The sequence below is a fragment of the Strigops habroptila genome, chromosome 6 (genome assembly GCF_004027225.2).
Source record: "Strigops habroptila isolate Jane chromosome 6, bStrHab1.2.pri, whole genome shotgun sequence".
Classification (NCBI taxonomy): Eukaryota; Metazoa; Chordata; class Aves; order Psittaciformes; family Psittacidae; genus Strigops; species Strigops habroptila.
In genome coordinates, this window is record NC_044282.2 from 58,863,725 (window position 1) to 58,882,379 (window position 18,655).

Here is an 18,655-nt window from a genome sequence, read left to right on the forward strand (position 1 = left end):
ATGACTAGAATTTCTCTCTAAACTCTAGTGACTGAGCAGTCTCGTCTAGATCTTCAGCTGAATGGGAGCTTAGCCAACCAGTGCACATTAGACACTTGTATTTTAAGTAGCTAAAACTAATGTAGACAAAAACATCGTTATTCCCATCCCCTAAATCTGGCAGCCTTCACAGCTAGATCATCTGAACCCCTTTTACCACTACTTGACTTGTTGACATTAAGTATCACAGAATGCGCTGAAGTCTGTCACAGGTGCTAAAGATGATATGAGAATGCAATTCACCATGTTTTCCAGGAGCATTAATTATTATCCTAGTCAAGTTTTCAACACAGAAAACAGTGATTCTGACTGATCACTTGGTTTCTTTGTGTTTCTCTGAGGGATGAACCTCAGACTGAACCAACCTCTGCCACAGGAAATTTGTGCCTGATCAGTTGGGATGAGAGAAAAAGAAGACATTCTTGATACTCCAACACATGGAGAAAGTTCTTGTAACCTAGGAACAACATGCTCACTGCTATCTGAGGCACAGCACAGCCTCCTACTGGTCGCAAGCATAAATGGAGTAGTCAGAAATCACTTCATAAAAAGATGTTGAAAGCATCTGCCTAACAATGCACATGCCTAACACTAAGAATTCAGATATCCATAGTACATTGGCTTCCACGTCCCTGATCATAGCACCCAATCATAGGTCCCACCTAAGACTGGATTTGCAAAAGAGCAGGTTGTCCTTATTTATCACAGTGAAATGAACATGATTATCATGTATCTATATATATAAAAAGCTGTGCAACTCTATGCCAGAGGAGGATTTGACCTTCATGACATAATCATTGTCAAATACTCTGATGACATCTACGACAGTCAGAGTCTAAAATTGGACTGTCTTAATAAGTGGCTGATCATGATTATACATATGAAATTAATGTTATTTATGACCAAAATGCCCAAGAGTTGTTGATGCTCTATAAACACATCTTGCAGAGGAGATTTAAATCTGAAACAGTGACTCCATACAGTCATCACAAATTTTATAACATGCTTTTTCAGTAGTGAAATTTCAATCTTCTTTTCTATATGTATTCCAGAACCACGCCCTTTCTCACAATAAATTCTCCATCTTTTTGCTGTATAAATCTCTAGATTTGGATGGGGCCGAAATATCATGTTTGGCAAGGACACAGCATAGTCTTTCACTGGAATCTCTGACAAGATTTTGTGAAATTTTTTAGCATAAATATAGCATTTTTTTCAAAATTATTATATTATCCAATAAGAGCAGATTTTTGATCGTGGGAAGTCTCATATAGTTTCATACAGATTTAATATAACAAGAAGAGGTTCAGAAATTCTGCCTTGTAAACTATAATAATCAAGGCAGCAAGTAAACTGCAAGATGAAAATTTGGCATTTTATACACATGTGTATATGCTTATGCAATATGATTTCAGAAAAAAAAATCATGACTAGAAAAATTTAGAGGAATCACACAAATTTTTATTATTAGAATAAGTTCTAAGATAATAAAAGACTTTTTGAAGAGCTGTAACATCTGATACCTACAGTAGAATCCAGCCTCTACTACCTTGGGGTAAAAGGGAGTTTTCTTTAGGAATAAATTATCCTACAGCTATTAAGTGTAGAGTTATGTGCTCCGCTTGTTCGTGATGTTACTTGCTCAACATTAATAATTAAGACCAGGATTCACAGGTTGGCACAGGTCGGACAGAAACAGTGTTTCCCATTTCCTCTGTTTTAAATCTTCAAGCTCACATTCCTCTGAAGTTTTTCCACTGAGTCCCAATCCATCAAGATCTGTAAACATGCGTCCAACTTGAAGTACAGGATAGTCCCCTTGAAGGGATCAAAATTGCTGGGTTTGCTCAACCTCCAAACTCAAAGTTCATACAAAGCATAAAAGAGTGGAAATCTTCAAAGGAACTGCCAGTGAGCCTGAAAACTACTGAGTTGTGCACAACTTTACCACAGAAGCAAAAAACAGAGGCTCTTCTACACCCATGGTACAACCATGTTTATGCAGCTGCTCTGAGATGTCCATCTGACCTGAATACAGAAAACTCAATTCTGCATGAAGAATGAATTCCCAATATTGTTTGACCATGAACAGATAATTCTGTAGACCCTTACATTCATAGCAACAACTATTGTGCAGTACCTCAGCTGGGGCAGTATTATGTATACTTCATTCAAGATTTCTGGCCTGAAAGCCACCACTTGATCTACCTTGTCCCTGGATTCTGAAGACAGAATCTGAATTAAGACATAGAACAAACAAGAAAACCCTGGGAAAAGTGCTGAGACTTTTTGTCCAGGTACGAGTGTCTCTTTGGTGTTCTCTAAAGGCTGATTTGTGTAAATGCATTTATGAGTATACTACAGTAGAGTGAGAAGTCAACACATCAGTACTAGAAAAGAACACAAAAATTTTTGTAGCTTTAATGTGAGGAACCTGTTTCTCTCACCCTTTGCTTTCAAAATGGAGTGAGCATCAAGAAAGGGAGAGCAAAAGAGTGAAAGTGACAGCAAAAGAAAGAAAGATAAGGAAAAAAAATAGAAAAAGCAAATATTTAGATAAACCTTAGTTTCTTTTTTTGAATGCACCTTATTACTTACAATAGAGGTCTTCTCCCCAAAGCCCCACAGAATCATGAGACACTTTTGTGTACACATGTGGGCACCTGTGTATGTAAGAGGGAAAAGCTGGAGTTTTAATTTCTCCTGAAACTTACATAATTTTCAAATTCTACTGATGCCAGTAAAGCTGAAATTTCATGTTTATTTTTCTTTCAGAACAGAAAGGCTATACCAACCTCTCTTTAGCATTGTAAGTTGGTTGATTTTGGATTCAGAACAGGTGAAAAAGACTAGTTTTATGCCCAGTGAAACTGAGAGACAGCTCTCAATCTTGCAGGGTGATGGGAGGGAAAAAGGGCGTTGGAATGTTTGAAGAAAGCAAAAAGATGAATGTAAAAAAAGAACACATATGTAAGGCTTTGAGAATAATTCACTTTAGAAAAGCCTGGAAATGGTGAACCAGGGCAACCATGACCTACAGCAGAAAACAAGCCTGCCTGGAAACACAATAGCTCCAAGACACACACCAAGAGACTATATTGTGCAGGTAGTTGTGATGGGAGATGGTGAAGCCTTAGATAACCCCCAACACCCATAATCCTGCCACTAACTCGACAGAGCTGAACGGTGACATTGAAGACCATCAGGTTCTTCTGCTGGATCTGGAACAATGTTAACCAGCACAGTCATCAAGCCCTATCTTTTTCCTGTCAATGGCATGCAGGTAGATCTGAAGCATGTCAGTATGTAAAATAGTTGGAATTAACCTACATATCACTCATCTCTCTACTATTTTTGCACTTCCCAGACATTTAATGCATCCAACACTCTCTAGAGCAGATAACCAGACCAGATAAACCAAATATTTTCAGTTGTATAGATTCCTGCTGTGAAGAAGGGAAATGTGTCTGTCACATTTCAGAGAAGGAGACATGTAGAAATTAAGACTCTCCAAAAGATACCTGAAAACTAATCTAATAAACTGAGTTCTGGATCTAGGGTCCTGCTTTATTCATTTCACACTTAAGTCTGTTATCAAATATAAAATATCAAATCAGCCTTTAGTCTTAGGATCAGAATTTAATATATCCCTCCAACTGGACCGAATGTCTAAATTTATAATTTTTTTTTTTTAATAATTTTCTTTATTTTGTACCCTACCTCTCTCTCCTGTTGAGTGGAAAGACCATGTATCTACTTCTCTCTTCCATTCCACTGTTATATATGAGCTTCCCACAGATTCAGCCAGGAACTTGAAAGTCATACTGACATGTGTCTTTTTGTCTTTGCCTTCGTAACCTGCCCTTGCATCAGATTTTCTATTTTTTTTTTTTTTATTTTTGGCAGAAGTCTTTTTAGCTCCCCAAAATTTCATGAAAACTAGAGTTATCCATAAAACCCACCAAAACTTGCCGACATTCTGTGCTGGGAAACCAAAAAACATGACACAAAATACTTACAAAAAGAAGACTTACTGAGATTATACTCAGGAGGTCTGTGTGTGTTCGTGTACACACTACCTGACCTCAATAATCAGTCTCTCAGACTCACTCACTTCACTTGTAAAATTGGGTATAGACATATCTTCTATGCCTGCTTTTGGAACGCTTGTGTCTGTAAGAATCTGTAGTGTTTAGGAAGTTCAGGTATCCTTCTAATGTCATCCATCATATAGGGAAAGACGAGTACCCACCAATTACAGAAGTTGGATTTGATCCTTTAACTTCAAGGTTACTTTTCATAAAGATGGAAAACCGCATCCAGATCATCTATTTTTTATATAAAAGATAAAGACAGCAAAACTATTTTCTTGCAAGTGACACTTCTTTCATTGCAGATATCTTGTAAAAACAGACAAAAAATAATAGGGTCGGGTTACTAAAGCTACATAATGAAAGCAATCAGCATCCTCACAAATTATTCTGTGTTTTGCCTAGCCATCCAGCTGATATGAAATACCCTTCCTATGAAACCATTTGAGATGAGTTTTGTTGCTTAGCTAGTCTCTGAGCCTGGAGCTGTCAGCCTCTTGCAAGTGCCTGGCATCACATTGACAAGGTGACACAAAAAATGACAGGCAAGAAACCAGAGGCTCAGACTTCGGGAGCAGCAAGAAAGTAACATCCTTTTTTCTGAAGGGTAAAAGGGAGAAATGAAATGAGTTTTGAAGCTCAACATGTTTTTAAATTATAACAAACAGCCAAACTTTTTTGTCTTACTTGTGGGTGGCTTTTACAGATGCCACCCTCCACCCTTATATATTGTTCCATTTTTTTATGCTTCTTTGCTTATCAGGAGGTAAAGCAGCTGCTGTCATAATTCCAGTCATCTTGATTAGCAACACCAGCCTTCTGTTTGGATGCACGGACTGGAAGAAGCCAGTGCGCAAAGAAGTTACTGTTGAAACACCTCTAGTGCCCTCTAGAGTTCCCGCATTTCCATGATCTCTCTCAATCTGGCCTTAGATTCTGCTAGCTAAGAGGGACAAGATTATTTCCTCATGCTGAGGTACTAGTAATCATAAAATTGATCCTTTTTTTTAAATTTTTTTTTCTTTCTTTTCCTTGGTTCTTTATTTACCAGAAGTATCTGAGTTTCTTCCTCTGCGATTTTTCCCTCACTCCCTTTCCCAGGGGTTCCCTCATTGATCTTTCTATGGCAAGGGTTCAATCACATTCTCCTGCTCTGTTGATGACCAAAACCCTTTTGGAAGAGTGTGAATTTTTAATATTGCCCACGATTTTTAATTATAGTCTTTTGATACCATATTCCCTTGAAGTCACAATTTATGGAGTCAAGAGAACAGACGAGACTCTGTTTTCTTTATTCTCTTCATTAACAAATAAGTTCCATGATTACCAAGGAAAAAGCAAATAAACATTCATCAAAGATGAATAAAACCTTGGGCAGTTTGATTTGGTTTACAATCCAGCACTTAAGATTTCCTAAAACTTTTAAGGCACTTGTCTTTTCCCCAAAACAGGAATGCTATCCACCCATTTCCAAATTACAAAGTTGCATTGTCCTTTGTCATCAGCATTTTTATAATGTTTACTTTTTGGTCTTTCTCATGTGAGAAGCTTCTTAGCTACATTTAAACTGAAAGAGGATAGATCTTTATTAGACATTAAGAGGAAATTCCTTATTGTGAGGGTGGTGAGACACTGGCACAGGTTGCCCAGAGAAGCTGTGGCTGCCGCATTCCTGGCAGTGTTCAAGGCCAGGCTGGATGGGGCTTGGAGCAACCTAGTCTAGTGTCCCTGCCCATGGCAGGAGGTTGGAACTAGATGAGCTTTAAGGTCCCTTCCAACCCAAACCATTCTATGATTCTATGATTAGCTGCCTAACTGGAAAAAAGTAGCAAATGGAATTAATCTCATTCATTTCTCTGCCTTCCCATAGAGCAGAGATGTGACCATTAACTAAGTGAAAGGAGAAACTGAAGGAGCTTATGGCTATGGGAGGGACATGCTCACTGTTTTTCAAAAGTATCAAGTCATTTTGGATCTGTGGTCTCACTGATGTATTTGGCTCCATGGGTAGTAATGGGAGGTGAGGCCAGTTTTCATTCACAGTCAGCCACAAGTTTGTACATATTTTCTCATTCAAAACAATCAAGTCACAATATTATCCAGTGTTTTATTTGGAGGATATACTGTGCTGTGCTGGAAACATTACATGTCAAAAATCCAAGGGCTTGTATGAGTGCCATGAACATCACAGTTCCATGGCTTAATCTTTGGACTATAGCTCAGAAGCACTCCATAACTGCAGTTTTGGATGATTCAGGGATGTTGCCTGGGCAATTGCCCTAGTGTGAAAAATCAGTCCCAAGGTCTAAAATATACAGAACTGAAGTAGATTATTTTGCACTCTCTCCTTACTTTCTCCATTGCTTTTACACAATGTAGAAGGAGGTCCATCTGCTTAGGAGAACATCTCCTTGATACATTTGTTATGAATAGAAAACAAGCATGAAGACCTGCTACAAAGGCAATTTTTTTATGTGTCGTTTGTCGCTCTGATCTTACAGACTACCTACTCCTACAATATATACTGGCCATGTTCTAAGGTTTACCATGACTGTCAGTCTAACTTGTGTCATAGTTAGACCTACTGACCTTCTGAAGTAAAGTTGTCACAATTTAATTCTCTAGTCAACCTTCGCAGGACAGACCTTGAAATCAACAGAAGCACCTCGAAGTCAATAAGGCACCTCTAACCTAGGATGTTACTTGTATCAGTGGGGAGATTGAAATCTTTTTTCCATTTCCTTTACAGCCACCAGAAGTCTTATTGGATCTTATTATTGTCATCTGCCTTATGCTGTTAAATTTAGATTTATTCCCCTTTAATCATGAAGTGGTTTCAATATGCAAAGTTCTGAGAAAGTCTGACCAATAAGTTCAAGCTTGCTTTTTCTTCATTATTATTGTTTTAAATGAGTGTGTAAACATTCAGTGCAGATGGCCTCTTCTCCCCCACAGAGAGGGAATCTGTTTCATTTGCTGCATGTCGGAGTTTCACCAGCCTGGGGTATGGAGGAGTCCTTGAGGTAGTTGCCAAATGAGAGTCCAAGCCTTCAGGCACGCTTGGAGCTTTTCACTTTTAAGTAAGGAAGGCCATCATTAAAACATGAGGAGACATAATTGCATCTTAGAGCTAGGCAGAATTGCAGGCAGGTCTGGATGTCCTTAAGCATAAGGATTTATAATATATTGGCCTGATGTTCATTGCCTTCTTTCTGCGGCTTTCCATACAGAGTATCAAAATCAGAAATCTTAGCCTTGCCTTTTAGAACAACAAGGTTAGTTATAGGAGTTGCACTCCAAAGCTGAGAATACCCAGAAAATTTCATTATGAAACCACTATGTCTCATTTTAGGCTTTTAAATCCAAATGCAAGTAGTGTAATGAAAGCAACTCATTTTGTAGGTGTGGAGCATACCAAAAATGAACCAATTTCAGTGGGAACTCAGTTAGCCTGAATAATCGTTCAACTAAATTTGACTTTCAGGAAACACATTTGAATGCTTTGCCATTAATCTTGTGTCTGTCATGTCTGATTTAAATGTAAAATCAGATTTTTCTCCCCAACTTGAAACTTACTTTTGTGAGCAAGAGGAAATTATTCAACTTTCTTAGATTTTAGCCTAGACTTTTTTCAAGTTTTTTAACTTGCAGAGAAAGTCCACCAAAATTAGAGCAATGGGAATTAATGATAAAAATGTAAGACAAAGTAGAAGATAATATCTCTCAGTGTTTTGATGCTCATTACACTAAGTAAGGCTAATATAATACACCCTCAGAGGAGCATGGCAAGCAGGGCTGGTCAGAAATTTTCCATAAAATTGTTTCATTTATTAAGCTTCATGGGAAAATTATTGGGATCTGAGTACCCCAATCTGTGGAGAAAAATATATTCATCAAGAACTGAAAGCGGAGTTGCCATGAGACTCTGCAGCATCATTTCACTAAAAAAGTGTTGGCTTTTCTCTAAGAAATACAGTGCTGCCTTGAAAAAAGATATTTTGCCGTAGTTGATGATTAGTGGTACATAAGAGGCTAAACTGTAAAGGAGATAGAACCCTAACTCACCCCACAAAATCCTTTTCCTATGAACACCAGTTTCAGACCAGAAGTTTAAGATTCTGCTCAGGATAAAATATTCATATCTAGGTGCTTCAATATAAACTGGATGTCTAAGTTTCCCATGTAGTCAATGAAGATCTTTGACAAAATATAGCTGAGTAAATAGTAGCATGCAGGGTCTTTTTAGATGCTGCTAGGTATGCCATCCGTCCACTGCTGTTTTAAAAGGGTGTTGTTCTCCTATAAGCCCTCTGCATTACCTGTTCACCTAACACAGATGTCTTGTTACCATAGGGCATCTCAAATAGCACCAAACACACATTTTTATTCAGCTTGATGGAGCCCTCAGTGTAGCCAGAAGAATGGTACAGCTCACCATAAAGGAGACACATCCATTTCATGTGCTACATCATTCTCCAGATTTCTCTCACTGTATTGAATAAACCCCCAGGGCTAAATTCAGTCACCTAAACATTGGCATCTAGTGCCATGTGAGATACACAAGGGTAACCTTCCTGTCATCAAAACACCTAGAAGCAAGGTGGACTTAAGTCCTATCATATTTAGCAGATTTGTGCAGATGTTTCAGATGTCATAGAACATCTCAAATCACTGTAGACCTTTATATGTAAGAAACTATATTAAGTCTCCTTGAATGGTAATAAGAGGTTAGGCACTGTTGATCCACACACCGATAAGCTGGCACCTACACTTATGTGCCTTAATACCAGATTTTGTCCCAATCTGGTATTTTCTGCAGTCTATTTCAGCATTGCAGAGCATTAAAATTTTTTATCCTTGTTCTTAGCCCTACCAATCATTTCTGAGGCAATCTCTGTAGGTTTTCAGTTTAGTATTCCCACTTTGCTCTTTATATTGAGCTATCAAATGAACACAGTACTATTCCTTTTGCTCAGGAGTCAAAAGGTTCAAAGAGAGCAGGCCAGAAGATTTCTTTTCTATTCAATCCTTTGTTAAACTTACTATTTGCATTTACTGGAAATGAATTATTGCAGAAATTACCAACTTTTAAAATACATAAACTATTTTCATTTGCATGCAAGATCATAAATATTTTTATATGTATCTTGGTATACTCAGTTCCCTAAATCAAGACCGAGAAGATCACGTAAGCAGTATAAAAACCATGAGATATTATAACTAGTAATGATACATTTGAATTCCTTTTTTCTTGCTTTCTGTTATTGTAGGCTCCATCACATTTTAATTTCTCTGAACTTATGAAGACCTGAAATGATAATAAAATTCAACACAAAATCTTGAAATCACCTGACTCTTAAAAGGACTTGAAAGGGCTAGAAATCCTCTTGTCTGTATGCTAATGCTGCTCTTGCTTTTACTATCATTAAAAACATGACTTACAACGGTGATGATGATTTCTATTTTCCTAGTATGTCAGGCATTTCTAAAAAAAAAATAAAGTGAGGTATGTTTATATGTTTTTAATGCTAAATTTAAAAGATGCAGATATTACTACAAGTCCAGATTTCAAGATTCATATGGAATTGTTAATTGATGCCTGCAAACTAGTCCCTGTAAATATTTAATTATCATTTTCCTCTCATTACTAACTGGGGGTAAACATAAGTTCCAGCTTTGAAAAGTGCCCGGAGACTAATGGATAAACATTCTAAAAGCGAGTTATTTCTTAATAGCCTTCAGGAGACCTTTTGTAAAAGATTGGGACACTCCCCATCTGAAATGGATATTTCCAATCTAAACTCTCATTTAAGCATCCCATATGTTTGGTGTTTTCTCTACAATATGAGCTTTCCTAGCAAACAGGGTTCCCATATGTCCAACAGACAGAAAGATTACCCTAAAAGATATCTTGGAGCTTTTCCCTAGGGTTTTTTTGGGTTGTTTGGTTTTGGTTTGGGGCTTTTTTGGTACTTCCAGCATCCTGACAATTGTCCGTGTCCTGTATAACTTTTTTTCCCTTGTTCCCTACTTTTTCACTTTTTTCTGAAATAGCTTGGGAGACTGAGAAGCCAAAATGCAGAAGAGAAGGGTTCTTACTGCAGAAAATGTTCCGATTTCTGAGCTACACGTGGGTCTCCACATTAGACCAACATTTACCGACGTGGTGCCCAACACACCCAGAGAGTTACTGCAATGCCAAGATCTTAACTAGTATGGGATGGGAAATTGTTATTGTTTTGTCAGAATCACTGTAATGTGGGGGTATTTTCCCCTTACCCAAAGCAATTTAAAGTATCCATTTCTCAAAAATGTCCACAGACTCAAAAATCAGCTTCTGTTCCTCTTCTTTCTGCCCTAAGTGGAACTGGGATAACTGAAATCAGCTTTTAAAAACTGCAATGACATTTCAATCCTGTGAAATAATTTTTCATTTATGTTTCTAAATGAAAATTAAAAATCTGGAGGATTTGGGTAGGGGTTTTTTTTTTTCACTTACCACGTAGCAAAATGAGTCATTCTAACAATGAGAGTAACTTGTTTGCTCTAAGATGTCTAGTACAGCTTGAGTTTCCCTGGACTTTACATGAATATCTTATACTGTACACATAATATTTAGGCATGTAGGGCTGAAGTCAATTGCCTGAACCGGTCTCTGGTGCCGTTTCTGTTATCCTAAGGTAGTTGAGACATCTTCACAAAGATAGTACCTAAGAGATGGGACCCATGGGAAACTTACACAATTCTGGATCTACAGGTGAAAGCCAACTGGATGCCCAAAACATTTCAAGTGGCTGTAGATACATATGTGTGCACTGAAATGGTCCTCTAAACTAGGAACAGACTAACCCACTATAGGTATGCCTGGCAACTGCATTAATACATCATTTCTGCAGCTGTTAAATGAGGAGCATCACTAAAATTCAGCTACTTTGCAGTGCAGAAAAGCAAGAAAAAAAATCAGTGTTCTCTTGAAAAAAACATTGTTGGAACTTGGTTATTTTTACTAATAATTGGTTAGGATGATCCATGAATTTAACCTGGCTGAACTAGACCTATGTGAAAAATCTCCTAGACATTGTTTAGCATCAGCATTGGCCAGGGACTATTCCCGGTCGGCAGTTCAGATTTTACTGTGTTGGACACTCAGAGGGTTTAGCAACACAGATATGGCCAAACTGTCAGCTGGCCTTGCTTAATTTCCTATTATAGATCCAGTCATGCATCCATGTAGAGTAACCAGGTCTTGTTCAAGAGTCTGATGTAGAAGAGTGAATAAACCACACAGAACCGGTTTTGTTTGTTTGACAAGGGGAGAGCCAAACCTTCTGGGACTAGAAAAGTAGCACTGCTGGAGAGCCTAGGGCACAGATCCTCTCTTGGCCTCTCTGAAGTCAACAACACTGTCAATCTGCATCAGCCAAGGTTCTGTCCCACTGTGTTTGCAACTGAGACTCCTGCAAAACCCAACCTTTGAAGCTGTATGTAGTCTGCTCTTCAGCTCTACTCTTTTCTTTTCTGTTTCTCCCATAGGTAATAAATAGTTTAGGGAGAAAATCTTGAATTTCACTGTAGCAAAATGAGTGTACTATAAACTCTTCGATGTATGTGAGTGCATTTATATTTATGTGTGTCTGTGTATTTCTTTTTCTTTTTCTGTCTCCTTCCCATTTGTAGTTTGATCACTCATGGTTTTGGAACTCCTGCAATATGTGCTGCCCTAAGCACTTTCCAAACTGTTCTCAGTGAAATGCTGAACTACTTGGAAAAGCACACATCGCACAAAAACGGAGGAGCGGTGGAATCCGGCCAAGGACACGCCAACTCGGAGAAAGCCCCCCTGCGGAAAACTTCAGAGGCTGCTGTGAAAGAGGGCAAAACAGAAAAGACAGACTAGCTACATCAAACAGAATCTATTTCGAGAGAGTCTTGCTGCTGATATTTTTTTTAAATATATATATCATTGAGGGCAATTTATCTCCAGTGGACCAAATCCAAAAAAAGGGAAAAAAAAAAAAAAAGAAAGAAAAATCAAATAAATTAAAAGAAAATAAAAAAGAGAAAGATTAAAACAGAGAGAAAGAGAGAGAGTGAGAGAGGAAAGTATTCAATCTTAAGAACATCATTGTACAGTAATTGTGTGATGAAATTGTCACTTTTTAAAAATTTATGTTGCTCTAAACTACTTTTTTGTGCACGTAGTATTTGATTGTTCTGAATGATGATACACTAACACTGTTTTTTATAAGCACTTCTGGACTTGGCTGAGGTGGCACATGAAATTTGAAGCACTTTCTTCTCCAGCAGCAGAGTTAGGGCCAGTGCTTTGGTTGTGGGACATGCAGTTCCAGTATCCTGACTTTGCTTGCATGCTGGATAGATTGAAAGAAGGGCTTCCTCTGATCCATCGGAATTGCCTGATCTACTCACCATTGGGAAAACAATATGGAAACCTGGCAAAAGAGGAATTCTTGGGTCATGGGACAAATGAACTGTTTGGTGTTGGGGGCTACTCATCCCCACGTGGGAATGTACAATAAAGCTGCACTGGAATGAGGCCAGAACCTGCTCGGAATCTGTCCTCAAGCAGCAAACATGGTGTCTCTTTTGAAAAGAGCATGGCAGACAAAAGTGAAAGAAAAAAACAACCTTGATAGCTTCAATAAAAGCCCTCATGCCTCTGCGAACTTCAGATTAAATGACAGCATGGGCTTCTGTCCTCTGTCTTCTCAGCCCCTGGCCCTATAACACGGCAGTCTGCCATACCTGGGTCTCTATTTAACAGGTTCTATCCAGGCAATTAGAGCCATCTTTTCTGTTGCCTTGATTTTATAATGCTTTCTTTTCTTCAGCTTATTTCTGCAGCTTTATTGTCTTTAGAAATACAGCTGAGATGCAGAGGTCTAACAGAATCCACTCATTTCCTAAAAGAAAACAAAATAAAACAAAACCAAAATGACAAATAAGACAGATTGGCTTAGTCCACAGCAGCTACGTAGTAATAACCTTGCTAATGTACTTTTGAAATACTACTTTTTACCACTCGTCCTCACACAGAAAACATTGGAGACATAGATTGAGCTCAAGAGGCTTTTTCCAGCCACATTCTAACTTCTTCAACAAGAATTTTATTCCATTCCTTTTCTTGTTCCTCTGACATCACTTTATTGAGAAAGTTAGGCAGGATTGGTATTACAGGGTGGGGCTATACTGGCCATCTAAACTCTTTTTAAGATCAGCAGAACCAGACCTTTTCTTCCAAGGGACAGTTCATCTCTGTGTGGTAGGAAATACTACAGTTGTCCACATGTAAATGTTCAGAACCCGTTGAGATATTTTAGAGTATCTAAGACAGTCACAGAGTTTTGACCAATACAACACGAAACCTAGAGGAGAACTGGACTCACCTGAGGAGGAACTGGAGGATCCCAGAAGATAACACTAGATATCCATGGGTGGCCCCTTGACTGGCACACCAAGTATCTAGGATAGGTAGAAGGGATCATCTGGAAGTGCCTGTTATTCTTCACAGATAATAGCTAGAATGTAACAGTGTCATTTTGCATTGTACATGACTGCAACTAGATTAATCATCCTCCTCTCCCTACAATCAGCAGAGAGAAAAAGGCCCTTACAGTATGCAGTTTATCTCACCTCAAAGCAATGATGAATCATGCCCTAAAAGTATGTACTTTTCTCAACTATGTATAAAGGAAGCCAAGGATAAAAGCGCTCATTCACGTCTACATCGTAGCTTTCTAGGGTCAGTTAACATGCATTACATCTTGAATGACCAGCTTTAGAATAACCTAGGGACTATGACAAATATCTGAGGGCATTTACAGCCATGATGTAGAGGGTCAAAGTGAATTAACAAAATCAGCCTCACCTTCCAAATGTATGGAAGGAAACAGCACTTATGGCATGATGCTTTTCCTCTTGAGAGGACATTGCCATCATGGTGAGAAAACACAATAGGAAATATTGAGTCCCTGTTTGCTTGCATTAAAAAAAAAAAAAAAAAAGATATCCCATGATTTTGCCTAGAATTGTCCTTGCTTACATTAGGTATGTAACTGAGATACCTACTTTAGTGGTATTTAGGCACCTTCTATGCATTGAAGGAAACAGGTGTATCTCCATGCGACTCCACCTCCTTAACACTCTAAGATCAGCTAAGTGCCTAACAAATTAAATTTTACAGAATGAATTTTTCACTCCAGCACCTCTGGAGAAGTACTAAAATCAAATGAATGATCCTCAGAGATGTCTTTGACAGAAACATTGTGGGACTGCTCTAGAACATGAAATACTTCAGTGTGAAAGTAGGTGACCATGATTAAAAGTGAAAAGGAAATTCATTCTGCTTTTTCCATTGACCAAACTGAGAGAGAGAAAAGGAGAGAGGGGAAAATTAGAAGTTTTACTGTCAGATACTCAGATTTGCCACATCAAAACGTAGTGTAAAGCAATTTAATCATGGTCCTTTGCTTCAAAATGTAGATAAATTTAAATTAGATTTTGGTTGAGGGGACAAAGAAAAGAAAAAAGTTTTTTAAATCTGTTTAGATTTTCTTCACTAAAATATCAATCTTCTGGAGAAGGGGGAATGTCTGGTTGGGAAAATTATTCTGTGAAAATGTTGAGAAAGCAGCATTTTATTACAATCAAATTCAAATGTCTGATATTGGAAATAATATGTATACAACTATATTTGAAATATTTACCTATTCAGGATATGGTAAAAGATTCCAACAATAATTTATTTAAAGACTTGCATCTTTTTTTGTTACATAATCACTATGAGCCTCTGCTCTGGAAGCAACAAAATATTTTTGACCTGAATTACCCCTTGATTTAGTAATATTGATAAACCTGAGTACTCTTGAAACCCCAGAGCTTCCAGGGTTTGACTTAATGACCCCTACATATTCTTTTGTAAGATTCAATAGAGATCTGATTCAACCTGATTAAACTGCTGTTTATTCTTACCATGAAGAGGCTACCTGCATTTACATCCCAAACTTTCTGGTTTTTCCTTTAGTATATTAGCACACTTTAAAAGCAAAATTCTTTTAAAAAAGTAGCTGCAAGTTTGCTGACATTCACAGGCTCTCTGTATTTCATTGTTAATTGTTCCTGACAATTTTATTGAAAGAAAAAATAATTATTACTGCAGTTTGGTGTCAAATGCCTTTGATTTTTGGAATCAGAACTTTCAGTGTGATTTTAAGCAATGAATTCACTGATGTTGCTGTTAAAATCTCAGCTTAATCCAGTTATACCTGCACAATATCCCCACGTTGTGTCTTTTTTTTATATTCTTAGTCTTTGTTTCTTTGTAAATGTTACCATCTTAAAACATGAATTAAATCAGTCTGAAGGAAGGGCATGGTTTGAAGTGCTCACTGGTGGCACTGGTATCTCACTGGTAGCAAGTTCAAGTATATTTGTACTTTTTTGACTTTGAAATTAATCTGAGGTAAAAGAAAACAAAAAAAAAAAAAAAAGAAAAAGTTCTTCCTTTGAAAGATCATGGAATTGTTTGTTCCATTCAGGTCAAAACCATCAAAGGAGTACAGAAAAGTGTCCAAACTTTTGGACACTGAATGTGCAGCAATGAATCGTCATGATTTTTGAAACCCTGAAAATAGATTCATTGCGGTCTGAGCATTTGGATCCTGCTGTTCTTCAGCCCATCACTCAGCTTTGTATGCGCTACAGCTTTCCCACCACGAACCTCACAACACTTTAAGTAGGTCTCTAAACTTGTTTCTTATACTAAGCACTACCACATGTGAGTCACAAAGACCAGCTATTAACACCTGGATCTATTAGCAAATTACTTATGAAGTAAACATACTGACAAACCACATACTTGTCCTTCTAGAGCAAGGTGTTAGTGTGAGTTCAAGTAGCTCATATGTGGTCTAAGTTTAGAAGGCAAATCTCTGGCAGAACTAGGAGTGACATTCTTATCTCCAACCTCTGCTCTGAGATTTGAATCTCTGTTCACATAGTTCTCTATTAGTATCATCATGTCAGAGGTGTGTAGTAAAGGGAAAGTTTTATGCAGATAATGATAACTAGACAGTGTTCATATGGCCTGTAAAGGGGAGTGAACCACAGACAAGCAGTGATGACCCTGCCCCCTACTACTGAAGACTGTCAAGAATTTTGTCCTCCATGCCACGATCTTAAACCCTAACTCTTTCTAGGTGTCATTCTGTTGCCTTGGAGAACTGGCACAAGGGGTGAATTTGGACCTTTAATTAACTTCTTTTTTAAAGATAAACTTCAACATTCATTGGGAAAAGACTTCAGCTCTCCAAATTAACAAGGAATCTGCTCTTTGAAGCGTCTCTTTAACTTTTTCTAAGAACAAAAAAATCTGCTATAAGCAGGCACAATGTATAGTCCTTCCATATCCTGGACTTCTGTGTAAATATTTCCCCCGCTCATCTCTTCCTTTGAATGTTACTCAATGGCACAGCAACGGCTCACAATTTTGTGGCAAGGCTCAAGAAGGGCTGCTTTATAGTTCGAAGAGCCAATTTCTCTAACTGCTTTTTTGTTTGTTTGTTTGTTTTGTTTCCTAATACCAACAAGCAGTTTTGGTCTTAGATGTCTTAGGTATCCAAAAGGGCTGATGATGAATTGCAAGGTCATTTGACTTTCATTTATCCTTTGGAGAGAGAGTTCTGCTGCTCTAATTCTTTATTTTTAAGGACAAATAAAACCCCAGCATTAATAGAAGACACAAGCCTGCAACACAAGGAAGAATCAATAAACATAATTATACAGGAATTGCATTTATAAAAATATCCTCTGCCTCTGTCCTCATTACAGGTTCAACAGGACTTCAGAACAGCTGTGTTGGAAATGGGGGAGGAAGATAAAGTAATTTTCCTTTACCAGGTGAAGGTCATTTGGAGAGATCTGATCTTTTTTTATTGTTATTCTTTAATTTTCTTTATTTTGTACAATTGATTCTGTTCTGTACAGCAGCTGTTGTGATTGTATTTAAATGTGAGTGCACACTTGGTCACCAAAAAACAATGTTCTACTTGCTGGTTTGGGATTTTGGTTTGGATTGGTTTTTTTTTCCTTTCACTTAATTTAACTTAGTTTATAATTCAGTGGTGAAAAACATAATCTTTTATATTTCTATTTCATTTCCTATACAAGCTACCTGTTTTACATGAGTCTATGAAGATAATGACCGCATTTGATCAAACATTTCACGGCAATAAAATCTATGTTGATTTAACCCTAATTTGTCTGTCACTTGAAAATAATTTCCTTCTCTGGATAAACAGACAATCAAACCTGACTAGGAACTGGATCTATGACATTACAGGGCCTACAACTTCCATCCATATACAGAGATTAAAGATAACCACCTGACTGTAGTTATGTTAAATAATTATCTCATCTAGAGTTTGTTAACCAGATTTAATGTTTGTTGTATCAAGAGGAAGGTATAATGCAAGGCAATTTGTACTGTCCTATAACAGGGATCCAAGCTACTTGAGGTGATTTACATCAATAGTCTTTCTCAATTAACCATAGGGGAAAACTGGAATCATAGAATCACAGAAAGGTCTGGGTTGGAAGGGAACCTAAAGATCAGCTGGTTCCAATGCCCCTGCCACAGACAGGAACACCTTCCACTAGACCAGGTTGCTCAAAGCCCCATCCAACCTCGCCTTAAATTTCCAGGAATGGGACAACCACAGCTTCACTGGACAACCTGTTCCAGTATCTCACCACCACCATAGTAAAGAATTTCTTCCGAATGTCTAATATAAATCTACCCTTTTTCAGTTTAAAACCATTCCTCCTTGTCCTATCGTTACATGCCCTTGGAAGGAATCCTAGTCACTATCCATTGGCAATGAACACAACCTAGAAAATTTACTAATTCTGGATATTTAATATTTAGATTACCAGGCCAAGTCAAGATGTATGCCTTCAGAAGTACCTTGCCCACGATAGCATAGAAAGGCTGTGACAATGCCAGCAATCAAATCCACATCTCCACAACCTCAAACTGATTCTTTAATCTTCTACCTGAAAACTTACAGCAGTTCATTTCTAAGTCCTACGTCAGCCAAGGGTCTGGGTTAATTGCCAATACTCCACTCTGGATATTATTCCCAGTGTTGTGGCACAAGGTTTGATTCTTCCCAAGCAGAAATGAGAGTCAAAGAGAAACTCCTTGGATGTAAATAATATTCTCTTTCAGGTATGACTTGTAGCAACTCTAGCTTAGATGTTTAGCCAAATTTTCCAAGACAAATGGGTCTGAAAAGTTTTCCTGAAAAAAACTTCAAAAAGATGTGGGTTTTTTTTTTAAAGCAATTTTCTAGACATACTCAGTTTCAAAACTGTTTTGGGAACCTCATGACTACCTTTCTGTGCTGTTTCAGTGCTTGCAGAAATGACTTTATGAGTAATTCTAGACAATGACAGACCAAGGGCAAAGCTGCAATGGCAGAAATTTCAGAAGGATTTCAGGTGAA

The 18,655-nt window shown here is 37.8% G+C and overlaps 1 protein-coding gene across 1 annotated transcript in view; it reads left to right on the forward strand.

The window, feature by feature from the left end:
* The window catches only part of TFAP2D (transcription factor AP-2 delta), a 73,593-nt gene extending 56,193 nt beyond the window's left edge, over positions 1 to 17,400 (forward strand). The window contains exon 8 of the mRNA XM_032920017.1: positions 11,808 to 17,400. Within this exon, the coding sequence (XP_032775908.1) occupies positions 11,808 to 12,027 (220 nt within the window). The 3' untranslated portion in view covers positions 12,028 to 17,400. The remainder of the gene's footprint in view (positions 1 to 11,807) is intronic.
* The last annotated feature ends 1,255 nt before the right edge of the window (positions 17,401 to 18,655 follow it).